Source organism: Rhinoderma darwinii, chromosome 8 (genome assembly GCF_050947455.1).
Source record: "Rhinoderma darwinii isolate aRhiDar2 chromosome 8, aRhiDar2.hap1, whole genome shotgun sequence".
Taxonomy (NCBI): domain Eukaryota; kingdom Metazoa; phylum Chordata; class Amphibia; order Anura; family Rhinodermatidae; genus Rhinoderma; species Rhinoderma darwinii.
Window position 1 is genome coordinate 106,224,890 of NC_134694.1, and position 15,157 is coordinate 106,240,046.

Below are 15,157 nucleotides of genomic sequence, written 5' to 3' on the forward strand. Positions count from 1 at the left end.
TCCCTGGAGAAATGCCATGGTGGTGGGGAGGGGACGGGGCAGAAGTTCAGATGTGGCATCATCAATAAGCACCAGCAGCTCTTCTCCTGGTCTCCGCAGCAGCATGGACATCCAGCGCAGTCACCTGTTCACGTAATACGTGTTGCTAGGCAATAGTCTAATTTACTTGCGTGCAGTAATTGATACGTTTTAGTTCATTTTTCAGCGGGTCTGATGAATATTGTTTCACGGTAGATGTCTGTGGTGTGTTGGCCAGTACATGCACCAGCCACATGTGATTGCCAATACAAGTCCAATGTTCAGTCAATTGGAGCTCTGTTTTTCGGTAGCTTTACAAGATCACAGTGCACATCACTCCTACAACCTATGTCCAGTATATATCAGTGAGAAGCAGCGGTTGGGAGCGCTATCACGTCTCTCCCATGTCCCTCACAAGAATAAATCCAACTGATTTTTTTATTAAGTTGCACCTGTTTACAGCACAGGTAATGTGCACTACAGATCCCAGCATGCTCCTCTATAGTCAGAAGGGAATGAGCTAGATTTATAGATTTAGACTTTTATAACCAGAACATCTCTGCCGGCTCCTCAATGAACCCAGACGATAGAAAAAACACACATTGGATTCATTACTATTGTCCATGCCAATCCATCCAAAGTTATATTTTCTGGCCTCCACTTGTACAGTGAGCGCTAGGATCTGTTTTGTTGCCGTGGGTAACACTAGTTAGAACCCCGGTGCTGTGTACAGCTTTATTACATGACAGAAGCGTTGCCCTGGAGACACGGAATACTCAGCAAGGATGGTCAGTACGAAGCAAGCATCGAGAGAGAGAGGAGCGCTGAGTACTTTCTGCAGAGCAGGCATTTGCCCGGCTGGGCTCTTATTTGTTTATTTGTTTATTGTTTGTTTTGTTACTGTTTTCTACTCTCCACAAACACTTTATCTGAGGGTGTTGTGGAAGAGGCAGCCAAATGGCTGCAACTGGGGGAAAACTCCAGCCCCGGAGACATCTCCAACGTCTCCGGAGGTCCCCATACAGCCAAAAGCCTGAAAAACATCAAGAGCAAACTGGCTGTATTGGATTTATTACATCAGCTATAAGAGGTATCGTGCAGTGTATAAAAAACCTGCTACCTAAAGAGGAATCTGGCCGATACCTAAGGCTGCAATCACCACCACCGAGACCTATAGCCACCTGCGCAGCCAGAAAAGAAAAACCCAAGGTCTGGACCACTGCCCCATGGGTGAGGAAACAATCTCCCATGGAGATGTATCTGGCAAGACAGTCATCAGTCTTGCCAACTCAGAGAGGGTCATCAGCAGTAACATCAAGGGTCCGCAGTGCACCTTATGTCCTACCACCACGCATTAAGGTGACTGCGAAACAGCTAAATGGGCCCCGACCAATGGTCAGTTTGAGCAATGCAGCACGTAACAACTTGAGAGCTATGCTGACCGGACCTGTGGTAGATCAGAGATTGTCCAGCTCAGAGATGTCATCTATTCTGAGCAAGATCCCCAGGGAGAGATATCCTCATATTGCTGCAGAATAATGTAGTGGTTGAGTCAACTGCAGCGTGCGAATAACATCATATTGCACTAGCTGCTCTACTGAATGATTGATTTTCCGGTTTTGACCTTGGCTTGATTATTGGACTATGCTTATTGACTGCCGCCTGCCCTGACCTTTGCCTGTTTCTGAACTATGCCTGTTAGCCGCCTGCCCTGACCTCGGTACGTTTATCGCCTATGATTGTTTGCCGCCTGCCCTGACCTCGGTACGTTTATCGCCTTTGATTGTTTGCCGCCTGCCCTGACCTCGGCCTGTTTATCGCCTATGACTGTTTGCCGCCTGCCCTGACCTCGACCTGTTTATCGTCTATGATTGTTTGCTGCCGACCCTGACCTTTGCTTTGATATTGACAATTCTTCTGCCTGCCGATTTGGTACCTAAAGCTGGAATCCAGCCCAATTAGCATTTCAGCATTCAATCACCCTTAAGAAAACCTTCCTGTAATGCTCCAGAGGGTCCTTAGATCAATTTGAAGGTCCTACAGAATTAATTACCCCATGACAGGATACATACCATGGCCAGTGTCAGACCGGCCCACCAAAGGACTGGGGAATCCTCCTGTGGCTTGCCCCCTGTGCACTTACTACAATGCTCCTACTGTAGAGCCGGCTGGCAGCTTTTAAGTATAGTCAGGGCTCTGTCATATGATAAAGTGTACAAAAATTGCATGAAAATCAAGACATTGCTCAGTGGACTGCTGGTAGTAACACCTACTGGGGAAAAAATGGATGCATTGGTACGGCGACACCAAAGATGAGAAAGACGGTGGCCGCTGATTAGATTCTTCAGGCTGCCTGCATGTCAGAGGTCCAAACATCAGCGATCTGCAGAAAAGGTAAATGCCTATGTAATGTGTGTATAACTACTGTATATATGTGTGTAATGTGTGTATAACCACTGTATATGTGTGTACTGTGTGCATAACTACTGTATATATGTGTGTAATGTGTGTATAACTAATGTACATGTGTGTGTAATGTGTATATGTGCATATAATGTGTATATGTCTAATTTGCATACATGTAATGTTTTATGCGTGTAGTGTGTAATATGTATATACATGTGTATAATGTGTATATTTGTGTGTAATGTTGAATTTGTATATATGTGTATGTTTGTGTATAATATATATATATATATATATATATATATATATATATATATATAATATGTGTGTGTGTGTGTATACAAATGTATGTGTATCATGTATGTGCATCATAATAGAGATACTATTTATGTGTATGGTTAGTTGTACTATTTATCTGTACATGTCGGCTGTACTCCTTACTTGTATAGTATAGTGGCACTATTTGTTTGGTATAGTGGTGCTATTTACATTGTGTGTAGAAATTGGTAATATTTATGTGTTTGATTAGTGGCACAATTTATGTGTATGGTAAGTGATACTATTTATGTGTATAGTGTAGCGGCAATAATTATGTGTATAAAAAGGTGGCACTATTTATGTGTATAGTGTAAGCAGCACTATTTATGTGTATAGTGTAGCGGCACTATTTATGTGTATAGTGTAGCGGCACTATGTATGTGTATAGTGTAAGCAGCACTATTTATGTGTATAGTGTAGCGGCACTATTTATGTGTATAGTGTAGCGGCACTAATTATGTGTATAAAAAAGTGGCACTATTTATGTGTATAGTGTAAGCGGCACTTTTTATGTGTATAGTGTAGCGGCACTATGTATGTGTATAGTGTAAGCAGCACTATTTATGTGTATAGTGTAGCGGCACTATGTATGTGTATAGTGTAAGCAGCACTATTTATGTGTATAGTGTAGCGGCACTATTTATGTGTATAGTGTAGCGGCACTAATTATGTGTATAAAAAAGTGGCACTATTTATGTGTATAGTGTAAGCGGCACTTTTTATGTGTATAGTGTAGCGGCACTATTTATGTGTATAGTGTAGCGGCACTATTTGTGTGTATAGTGTAGCGGCGCTATTTATGTGTATAGTGTAAGCGGCACTATTTGTGTGTATAGTGTAGCGGCACTATTTATGTGTATAGTGTAGCGGCACTATTTATGTGTATAGTGTAGCGGCACTATTTATGTGTATAGTGTAATGGCACTTTATGTGTATAGTGTAGCGGCACTATTTATGTGTATAGTGTAGCAGCATTATTTATGTGTATAGTGTAGTGGCACTATTTATGTGTATAGTGTAGCGGCACTATTTATGTGTATAGTGTAGCGGCACTATTTATGTGTATAGTGTAACGGCACTATTTATGTGTATAGTGTAGCGGCGCTATTTATGTGTATAGTGTAATGGCACTATTTATGTGTATAGTGTAGCGGCGCTATTTATGTGTATAGTGTAATGGCACTATTTATGTGTATAGTGTAGCGGCACTATTTGTGTGTATAGTGTAGCGGCACTTTTGTGTGTATAGTGTAGTGGCACTATTTATGTGTATAATGCAGTGGCACTATTTATGTGTATAGTGTAGTGGCACTATTTATGTGTATAGTGTAGCGGCACTATTTATGTGTATAGTGTAGCGCCACTATTTATGTGTATAGTGTAGCGGCACTATTTATGTGTATAGTGTAGCGGCACTATTTGTGTGTATAGTGTAATGGCACTATTTATGTGTATAGTGTAGCGGCACTATTTGTGTATAGTGTAGCGGCACTATTTATGTATAGTGTAACGGCACTATTTGTGTGTATAGTGTAGCGGCACTATTTGTGTATAGTGTAACGGCACTATTTGTGTGTATAGTGTAATGGCACTATTTATGTGTATAGTGTAGCGGCACTATTTGTGTATAGTGTAGCGGCACTATTTATGTATAGTGTAACGGCACTATTTGTGTGTATAGTGTAGCGGCACTATTTGTGTATAGTGTAACGGCGCTATTTATGTGTATAGTGTAACGGCACAATTTATGTGTATAGTGTAGCAGCACTATTTATGTGTATAGTGTAGCGGCACTATTTATGTGTATAGTGTAGCTGCACTATTTATGTGTATAGTGTAGCGGCACTATTTATGTGTATAGTGTAGCGGCACTATTTATGTGTATAGTGTAGCGGCACTATTTATGTGTATAGTGTAGCGGCACTATTTATGTGTATAGTGTAGCGGCACTATTTATGTGTATAGTGTAGCGGCACTATTTATGTGTATAGTGTAGCGGCACTATTTATGTGTATAGTGTAGCGGCACTATTTATGTGTATAGTGTAGCGGCACTATTTATGTGTATAGTGTAGCTGCACTATTTATGTGTATAGTGTAGCGGCACTATTTGTGTGTATAGTGTAGCGGCACTATTTGTGTGTAGTGTAACGGCACTATTTATGTGTATAGTGTAGCGGCACTATTTATGTGTATAGTGTAACGGCACTATTTATGTGTATAGTGTAGCAGCACTATTTGTGTACAGTGTAGCGGCACTATTTATGTGTATAGTGTAAGGGCACTATTTGTGTGTATAGTGTAGCGGCACTATTTGTGTATAGTGTAGTGGCACTATTTATGTGTATAGTGTAGCGGCACTATTTGTGTATAGTGTAGCGGCACTATTTGTGTATAGTGTAGCGCCACTATTTGTGTGTATAGTGTAACGGCACTATTTATGTGTATAGTGTAACGGCACTATTTATGTGTATAGTGTAGCGGCACTATTTGTGTGTATAGTGTAGCGGCACTATTTGTGTATAAATGGTGGCATTGTCCATTTGTATTGTATGTTAGCATGTTTTATGTACTTCATTACGAGCGCACTATTGTCTCATCTTCAGCAGGTTCGCATTCTCTTTCTGCGCTGCACATATATTTCAAAACCGGTAATCGGACTGTTCCTGTATAAGAGACATAACCGGTGTTTACATTCTGACTTACATTCTGCTCTCATTTCTCAATTCTATAACATTTTCTGAGTATTAAATATCTGAGCAACGCAGAAGGAAAGCGGCACTTCAGGTCGCATCAAGAACATTGATAATGTAAACTTAACATGCATTGTTTTTATTTAGATAGACGGTGGGCGCTCAGAATCAAGGAACCTCAGTCCCACACTGGCCGTGCCCTATACAATCCAGTGTCCCACTCATAATCATGAACTCATAATCATCGACACTAAGGCATCCCCTAAGGAATATACCAGAAGCCTCTAGGTCCACAATCCAGATCCAAGGCACATACCTTCATTTTTGTAATACTGTGAGACAGAAGGCACCAGAGATTTTCTATTTCCACGGGACAATTCTCAACAGGGGTCTTCATCAGAGGCCTCCTCTCCCTCTCTCAGTATTTTAGCTGATGTCTGAGACTCCCTCATCCCTGCACCCTCCCATAACTGAGGAGTCCATGAAGCATTTATGGAAGGCCAAACAAGGAACATGTCATATCCCACAGGGAACCATTCTTGCTGCCTCTTCATAGGACCAGAGACATGTAATTTGCCTATATTGATGCTCTCACTATGCCATACAGATTCCTGGAGTACAATACAAGTCCAAATGAAAAGACCGTCCTGACAGACTTACTGATTATTTTCAATACATTGGACAATTCTCAACAGGGGTCTTCATCAGAGGGGTCTTCATCAGAGGCCCCCTCTCCCTCTCACAGTGTTGTCAGAGACTCCCTCATCCCTGCACCCTCTAATAACTGAGGAGTCCATAAAGCGTTTATTGATGGTAAAAAATGGAGGATGTCATATCCCACGAGGAAACGTCCTTGCTGCCTGTTCCTCTGACCAAAGACAAATCTAAATTGCCAAGATTGATGTAACGTCTCTTAAAGGACCAATGTCTGCAGACTGCTGTCCACCTGGTCCTAATCCCTGGGAATGCTACTGGTCTTAAAGAGGACTCTACTGGTAACTGACTTTACTGTGGACCTCAGCAAAGAACTCAATGAAGCCTTTATTAAAGGCCTAACCAAATAGATGCAATATTTCTGAGGAAACCATTCTTGCGGCCTCTTCATCTGTTCAGGATCTAAATTGCCTTTATTATTGTCTCATAAAGGGCCCATGCTCCTCCCTGGGGCAGCTTGCTCTGGTAACTGACTCTACTCTAGACGTTAAATTCCCCTTTCAGTTCTAAAAATCTGTATAAGAAAAAAAATAGGAGGGCACCCTTTCCCTCTCACAGTATTCCAGCTAATGGAGGAGACTCCCTCTTCCCTGCAATCGCTGGTAACAAAGGAATCCATGACGTGTTTTTTGAAGGCCCAACCAAGAAGATGTAATATTTCGCAAGAAACCGTCCTTGCTGCCTCTGTTCAGGATCTAAATTGCCTTTATTAATGTAACGTAAAGGGTCCATGCCCATCCCTGGGGCAGCTTGCTCCGGTAACTGACACTACGTGGGGCCTTATGATGCCCCTTGATTTCCCAATCAGTACTAGGAGAACGATATAAGAAAAACAATAATAGGAGGACAACATTTCCCTCTCACAGTATTCCAGCCGATGGAGAAGACTTCTTCATTCCTTCTCAGGAGTTCATGAAGTATCTACTCACAGCCCAACCTGGAGGATGATAAAGAAAATGTTGACTTTCAAAACGAGGAATTGCTTCAGTTAGGAGACCTTGACCAAATCACATAATGAACTGATTAATAAAATAAGAGAATGGAGTAAAACATGGATAAAACGTCCATAACAATTATCGACATGAGAGATCAATCCCTACAACCACATTTGACTTTACGGAATTGGTCTCTAAGTCACTGATTTCTGCTTCCAGATGTGTTCACCATTCAGAAGACACTGGCCCCAAATCTTCTCCATCAGATGTGGACTTCTTTGTGACTAATCTCTTCAAGATCATTAGATTTCCTACAAATGGGCCATTCCCATGAAACTACTAAAGTGAAAAATGGCCATCATTATGTTTAGACAACCCCTTCTGCATCTCTGAAAGCCTTGAAGAAATGGGGGCTCCTGTCCCATCACCACTGAGAAAAAAAAGGCACGGCCTCGGAAACTCAATAAGGAATAGACGACAGTTGGATTGTGATGGTAAGTGTAAATACTGACTGATTTCCCTAATGATAATTTAGTATGTGCTTATACTCTTTACATAATGTGTATTAAAATTCTTCACAAACACGAGTAACGTCGGCACAAATCATAGATCGCCGGTGGCAAATAGCTACGTTCTGGGATCAGTGGTTCCACATGACGTTTCCTCCGGTGGTGTCTGCGTATAAAGTCCATACTAGGAATCATTCAATATAGAAGAGAGTCCACGGCACTCACCATTTGGTATCAAGCATATATCTTTTCTTTGCTTTAAAGTAGGTAAAATATAAGGAGCGGACACATCATTTGGACGAATTAAATGTGTCTGCTCCTCGTATTTTACCTGCTTTGATGCAAAGAAAATCTCTGATACTCTGTTTATTATTTATCCCACCTGTATAGTAAATTGCTGCACCGTGACATTTTAGGCTGTGTTCACACTTTGCAGCCATATTACGTTTATTTGCCACAAAAATACTGTTTCTGGAAAACCCACTATTTTTACCCTGTAAGCAGCTATTCTAGTAAGGCTACAGCTACTATCCACTGACTGCACTGTGCATATCCGTCACACTGAGCAGACACATGAGAAATATCTGCTTAGTATCAGGTTTTTTTTGTTTTTTTAAATCAGCTGTTTAATGAGGGATTGGTGCCCTGGTGAGCGCGGCGCCCCCTTCATTGTTTACACTGCTCTGTACAGAACAGCTCCGTACTATTAGTAGTGGCTGTGCCTGGTATTACAATTTGCTATGGTTTTATCCCATTTAAGTGAATAGGACTGAGCTGTAATACCAGACACCGCGGCCTCTATAAGAACAGACCTGAGCTGTACAGAGCAGTGTAAACAACAAAGTCGACCAGCGCTGCGGCCCCTTCAAACAGCTCATCAGTGGGGGTGCTGAGAGTCGGACCCCCACCAATCTAATATTAATGTCCTATCCTAAGACTAGACCATCACTTTAAAGGAACCAGAAAAACCCTTTAAATATAAACCCCTGGTAAAGCTGCAGATGTTCTGCACAACACACAAATCTAACTCATATGAATCGTCTGGTAAATTTGCCTCTTTGATCTGATAAACGTCTCATATAATTCATTTGCAGCTTCTTATCATCCGTGTAAATAACATCCGTCAGTGCAGTGTAGTCATTCTGCATGTAGCCTGTGCAGATCTTGTACATTGGACTCACGTGACTACAAATAATAGGCAGTAGATAACCCTCCCCGCACTGTACTGTATAGATATAATATTTCCTACATTCCTGCTGTCAGTGTGCAGAGAAGATGGAGCTGGGAGTAACAGGGACCATCCTCCTGATATTTGATGAGAAAAAACGTACACCCTGGTCCTCCCCCGCTTCCCGTACTGGGCACTGTTCTACATGTGAGCGCTACTGAAATGCCCCGGTCTTTCATGAAGGTGAGTAGCGATGAGCTCCATGATAAAGTATCTGCTGCACTATAATCCTCATCATTCATGGTATTCAGTGAGACGGGTATCACTTAACCTATCTTCTGCCTCCTGGGATGACGCTGCAGTCCATGTGACTGCTTCAGTCTTTGGCTGGATTGACACGAGGTCATTACGTCCGTAATTGACGGAAGTATTTCGGCCGCAAGTCCCGGACCGAACACTGCAGGGAGCCGGGCTCCTAGCATCATACTTATGTACGACGCTAGGAGTCCCTGCCTCGCTGCCGGACAACTGTCCCGTACTGAAATCATGATTACAGTACAGGACAGTTGTCCGGCAGCGAGGCAGGGACTCCTAGCGTCGTAAATAAGTACGATGCTAGGAGCCCGGCTCCCTGCACTGTGTTCGGTCCGGGACTTGCGGCCGAAATACGTCCGTCAATTACGGACGTAATGACCTCGTGTGAATCCAGCCTTTGATTGGCTGCAGCAGTCACATGGGATGAAACGTCATCCCAGGAGGCCGGGCTGCACTCAGAGAAGAGGGATGTATCGCTATGACAACCGAGATCGGGCACATTTCTGCACAGTGAGGCTGAAGAACATACACACCAAACAGTTGCAGTCCATAATAATACGACGGGTCATGAAATAGTCGCATGTACATGTAACTTTGCCATGGACATTTGAGGAGCGTTTCCAATGAACAAATAACAGGAACATTTGCTCCATCGCAGCTTAATTGGCTGACACACTTAGTTTTTAGAGAGTTACTTCCAGAAACTAAATGTAAAGTTTTCAATGTTTGGCTTGAGGTACGGCTTAACTAGTAATGTTTTGTGTCCATCAATCCTTTGATGTGTCATAATCTACAGGAGAAGGACAACCCGGAAACTGAATTCCACTTGGAGAACTTGTTTGGTACAGTGATGGATCTCTTCTCTGCTGGAATTGAAACCACCAGTACAACTATGAAAAATGCCCTCCTCATCCTCCTCAAATACCCGAATGTAGCAAGTAAGTAAAGACTTGTGATCGGTTAAATTATATGAGGTTGGATTTGTAGGCCGGATCCGATCAGCAGTTCCAGGAGTTTGGCCTCTTTGGCGCCTCCATCCGGTGTATTAGGCCAGGTGACACTCGAGGGGGTGACGTCGATTTGGCCACCTCCTGTAATATTGTGAGGGAGCGCGGGCTCCACGTCCGAGCGGGAGTTCCTCCCGTTCCCGGGAGTAGACTCCATCAAATACAACTTATGAACATTTCCTAATATTAGGAAGTGAATGACATATTGGCCTCTTTTCACATTTAGAGCAAAAAACATGTTTGGGGGGGATACAACTTAACCTGCTGATCAAGGAATATAAATGAATGAGAACAATAATAACACTAAATCTCCTACATGCTCAACCTACATTATTTATACATCTGTGGTACAAAAATTTTATGTTTGTCTGCAGGGAAGGTCCAAGAAGAGATTGACAATGTGATTGGACAGAATCGATGTCCTGCCCTGGAGGGTCGCACTTTCATGTCATATACAGATGCAGCGATTCACGAGATCCAGGGATTTGCTGACATAGTCCCTCTGGGAGTTCCACATGTGGCCAGCGAGGATACAGTATTCAGAGGATACAGCATCCCAAAGAATCGTAAAGGATCCTTACAAGAAATTCATGGAATTTACTACTTAGAGAGCAATTCCATCCTGTAAATATTCATAAATGGAATCAGTCATTATATATTCATTATATATACACATTAGATCGTTGACTGATAATACTACAATTGACGGGTCTGACTGACTTTAACCTACGGTTTATGACCAGCTTTAGAATTAGATGGACGTTCAACAGATGTTGTCTTATTGCATTATTAGGATCCAGTTCTCTAGTTCATGTTGATTGGAGATCCTGCTTAAAGTATTTGGTAGCTTGGATAAAATGAAGATGCTGTGTTAGGCTCGGTTCACATCTGCGTTAAGACCTCCATTATATGACAGATACCAATGGTGGCCGACAACGCATTAAGCTAAATCGGGGTCCATCGTGGTTCTTCATTTCACTGCATGAATAGCGCTACAATTCTTGTCCCGTCAAGTGTTATGGAACTTGTTTATTTCTGTTGCTTATATAGCACCAATATATTCCACAGGGCTGTATAGAGATTGTCATCACTCACAAGTATTTTAAGTGACCAGAAGATTTTGACCCAAGACATTTCCTGGATGAAAATGGAGCTTCAAGAACAATGAGGCTTTTCTTCCCTTCTCCACTGGTAATATGACATGAATATATGAGCAAGAACTTCTTTTATACAATTCATAGGGGTTGAAACTTCTAGCAGCTGCTCCACACCCACACGCCACGCTGTATTGTGTCAGGGATAATGGCCTGTTCCTTTGGTTTGTACGATCCATTATATGAGGGACATGTGGCCACAAAACAGCAGCTTCATCGTGATTCCACGCTGGGTTGAGGTGAGCTGCTTACAATGTTGGGGTACAATGCAGTTTATAGATACAAAATGGCGACAGTCATTGACAAAACTTAGCAATGGGTCTATATCATCAACTCTAGTACATGGTAAACTGATGATATGAAATAGTGATATGCTGAATGTATATATCCCAGTGATGTAAGATAACACTGACTTGTAGCATAGATACCAGACATCTGAAGACAATCCAACACCTTCCAGATGTGTAATATAATAATCCCCTTATGTCCCATCACTACAGTCCAGACTGAGGAGCTCTAACATTTCCCATATTATTATCCACAGGAAAGAGGAGCTGTCTAGGAGAGGGGTTAGCACGCATGGAGATCTTCCTCATATTGACCACCATATTGCAGAAGTTGAACCTGAAATCCAACAAAGCTCCAGAAGATCTTGAAATTACCCCCGAACCTGGGAAAAATGGAGTTGTAGCCAGAACATATCAGCTCTACGTGGAACCGAGATGATCATAAAATAATAAAATCCATGCTAATAAATAATGAACCAGTCTACACAGAACACGTCCTTTACTATATTACAGTAGTTTATTACTTTGGTTTATTATACCAGTGGGCATGGGTGCAGATGATTTTTACTTGTGGAAACAACTTCCATTCTGCTATGAAGGTGTCAGTCTCACTTTGTAGTGACTGTCTCTAATGTAGAGCAGCAATTTTTTTTTATGGGTTTATAGGGGCCGTTCCTTTTGCATGACCCGGTTGGCCCAGGATCCATAAACTATTCCAGCAGAGAGAATTCTAGTCAAGTCAAGGTCTTCCATTTTTCGGGGACAGAAGTCCAGAAGATGGTATTATGGCTCCTGGCATAGTGAATGTGTAGCCTGGTTATATGGCTAGTAAGGTTAACATCGTCATATGTCCATCTAGTTCCACCTATTCACCTGCATTGTTGGTCCATAAGAAGCCAAAAAAATGCCACAAGGAAGGAGCCAATTTTCTTCATTTTAGGGAAAAAAAATTCCTTCCCGTCTCCAAAATGGAGAATAAATCCTTGGATCCAGGAACCATCTCCAGTAATCTGTACATAGAACTTGTAATATCATCTAAGCATCCTGTGTGGTCTTCTATTTGACGGATTTGTAACACCACATGTAGCCACATCTACTTTCAATTCCACAATTTACCTAATTTAGAAGTTAGGACCTGCACAGACACCTGCTTTAGTGTAGACTCCCCGACAAGCTCCATCTCCATCATCATCATCACTCTATATACACTATATATGAGAGCATTGTATCAGCATACTGCTTTTTCTGTTCATTGTAGAATGATATACATGTAATAAGTCAAAACAAAAAGAAAACTCAACTGGATGAGTGTAAGTAAATAGCAGAGGTTTTGACATTGGATTTTTAGGGCTTAAGTACATGGCAGTATGGAGCTGCACATCCTCCTTGTGCTGTCTTACAGGCTCCATCGAATGCCGCTGAGATATTCTTCCCTAGTAGCGATGCTTATGTTAGGTTTATACTGAATCCGACAGAAAATCCTTCATGTGCCTCCATAGGAAATCAGAGGTGTACAGAGGTTCAGTAAAGACCCTATATACCTCTATAGCAGCCCTATTAAAATGGCCGTGTGGATGAGCCCTTATTGATATATCATCAGTATAAAACCACAACATTTACAAGCAGTTATATTTCTCATATAGACATGTTCCCATGGACAATATTGTTCCTAATGTAGCAGAAACATCTGCACTATTGATTTAGTCAAAAACAACGGAACCCTGTCACAACGGTGACAAGCCAAAACCATTAGCGACATTTCCGTCACCATTGAGATCAATGGTGATGCAAACGGAAGCTAAGGTTTCCGTTTGTCTTTCCGTTGAGGGGTTAACCCATCGGACACCTCCGACTGTGCTATAACCTTGCAGTGAGAGGGTCTAGTAGTAACAACAGCTCATCCACGAAGTGATAGACCACGCAAGCTTACAGAGTGAGGCCACCAAGTGCTGAGGCGTGTAGCACATAAAAATCACCAATCCTCTGTTATATCACTCATTACAGAGATCCAGGCTGCCTCTGGAAGTAAAATCAGCGCAAGAACTGAAATGGGCTTTTATGGTCCAGCAGCTGCAGACAAATGTAAGATCACCATGGAGTGGTGTAAAGCGTCCGCCACTGACTCTGGAGCAGCGGAAACGTGTTCTCTGGAGTGATGAATCACATCTCACTATCTGACCGGCTGATGGAGGATCGGGGTTTGGCGGGTGCCGGGAGAATGCTATCTACCGGAGTGCATAGTGCCTACTATTGGTGGAGGAGGGATAATGGTCTGTGCTGTTTTTCATGGTTTGGTCCCTTATTTCCAGTAAAGAGTTAATGCTACATACACAAAGCCATTTTGGACAATTGTAACTTTCAACTTTGTGGGAACAGTTTGGGGTTCAGTCCTTTCTTGTTCCAACTTGACTGTTCGACTGTGAACAAAGCGAGGTTCATAAAGACACGGGTTGGCGAGTTTGGTGTGGAGGAACTCGAGTGGCTGCTCAGAGCCCTGACCCCAGCCCCAGCCAACACCTTTGGGATGAATTGGAACGGCGATTGCGAACCCAACTAAATGTTGTTTGGCTGAATGGGCAAAACGCTCACAGGAATGGGATGTCAGAAAGTATATATATATATATATATATATATATATACACACACACACACGCTGTATATACCATACTATCTGGAATACATACAGATCATATTTGTATTTTTGTGTGTTTTTATTATTGCTCTGTTCTTCATATTTCCTCACACTTCGCTATACTGCGTTGGCGCATACCATGCAGCATTATACAACATAATTTTGCCTTTCAGTGTGGTGCTTAAAACATTTCTCCTAAAAGTCTCTGTGCAGCTGTGAATCTGAGAAAGAAAAATAACGGTGCCTCATTGTGCAAGTATCTCAAAGGGAAAGGTTGGCAAAGTGTCATTGAGGGGCGAGGGGCATTAGCTCACCTTTTAGGGCTGTGCTAGTACAACCCTGGTAGACGCGTAGTGGTGGGTTATGGTGGTCCTCAGCTGCTGCTCCTTCCTTGTTCAAGTTGTAATAAAATAAGTAAAAAGCAATGATTTCTGGCACGGCTGCAAAGAACCAAGGACGCCTATAAGTATTGCTAATAAAAATGTTTTTTTTAAAATTGGTAAAGTGGCAAATCCTTGTTTTTTATTTCTTTTTTATTTCTTTTATCCGTGCAGCAGTGATCATGATTAAAATGTTCAGATAGTAAAAATATGCAACTAATAAATGTATTGTAATTATATTACACAATTGGCAGACACATTATCTAAGGAACTAAATTAGAGGAATATAACCTAATTATCAAAGAAGAATTACACAGCGCTCCGGACGGAACAATACAATAGGATAAGAGATTATGTAATGCAAACAGGAACGAAGACAAATGAACAAGTAGAGTAATAAAGTAACATCCCTGATCACATGTAATTGTAGAACTGAGCAATCATGGGTTAACAAAGGGTGTGACGACTTATAGGAAATGCTGGTTTGAACCCTGCAGATTCTTATGTCCTGGCTCTTGTGTACACAGTTCTCCTCATACTGCCTGCCATTCTCCTTTACTGCAGCTCACAGACATGGAGTTGCTCCTTACGTCTTTTCTTCTTGCCCTACTCCTGCTTCTCA

The 15,157-nt window shown here is 42.0% G+C and overlaps 1 protein-coding gene across 2 annotated transcripts; it reads left to right on the plus strand.

Annotated features, from left to right (window-relative positions):
* Positions 1-826: 826 nt before the first annotated feature.
* Positions 827-11,256, plus strand: LOC142659750 (cytochrome P450 2C8-like). Of its 2 annotated transcripts, XM_075836188.1 has the most exons (5): positions 827-2,412; positions 5,582-7,577; positions 8,856-9,003; positions 9,872-10,013; positions 10,457-11,256. In XM_075836188.1, exons 3-5 carry the CDS (start codon positions 8,908-8,910, stop codon positions 10,708-10,710), a joined length of 492 nt encoding a protein of 163 aa, XP_075692303.1. In that variant the 5' UTR covers positions 827-2,412; positions 5,582-7,577; positions 8,856-8,907; the 3' UTR covers positions 10,711-11,256. The 2 variants fall into 2 exon arrangements, with proteins under 2 accessions (XP_075692303.1, XP_075692304.1); XM_075836189.1 differs by lacking the exon at positions 8,856-9,003.
* Positions 11,257-15,157: the final 3,901 nt, after the last annotated feature.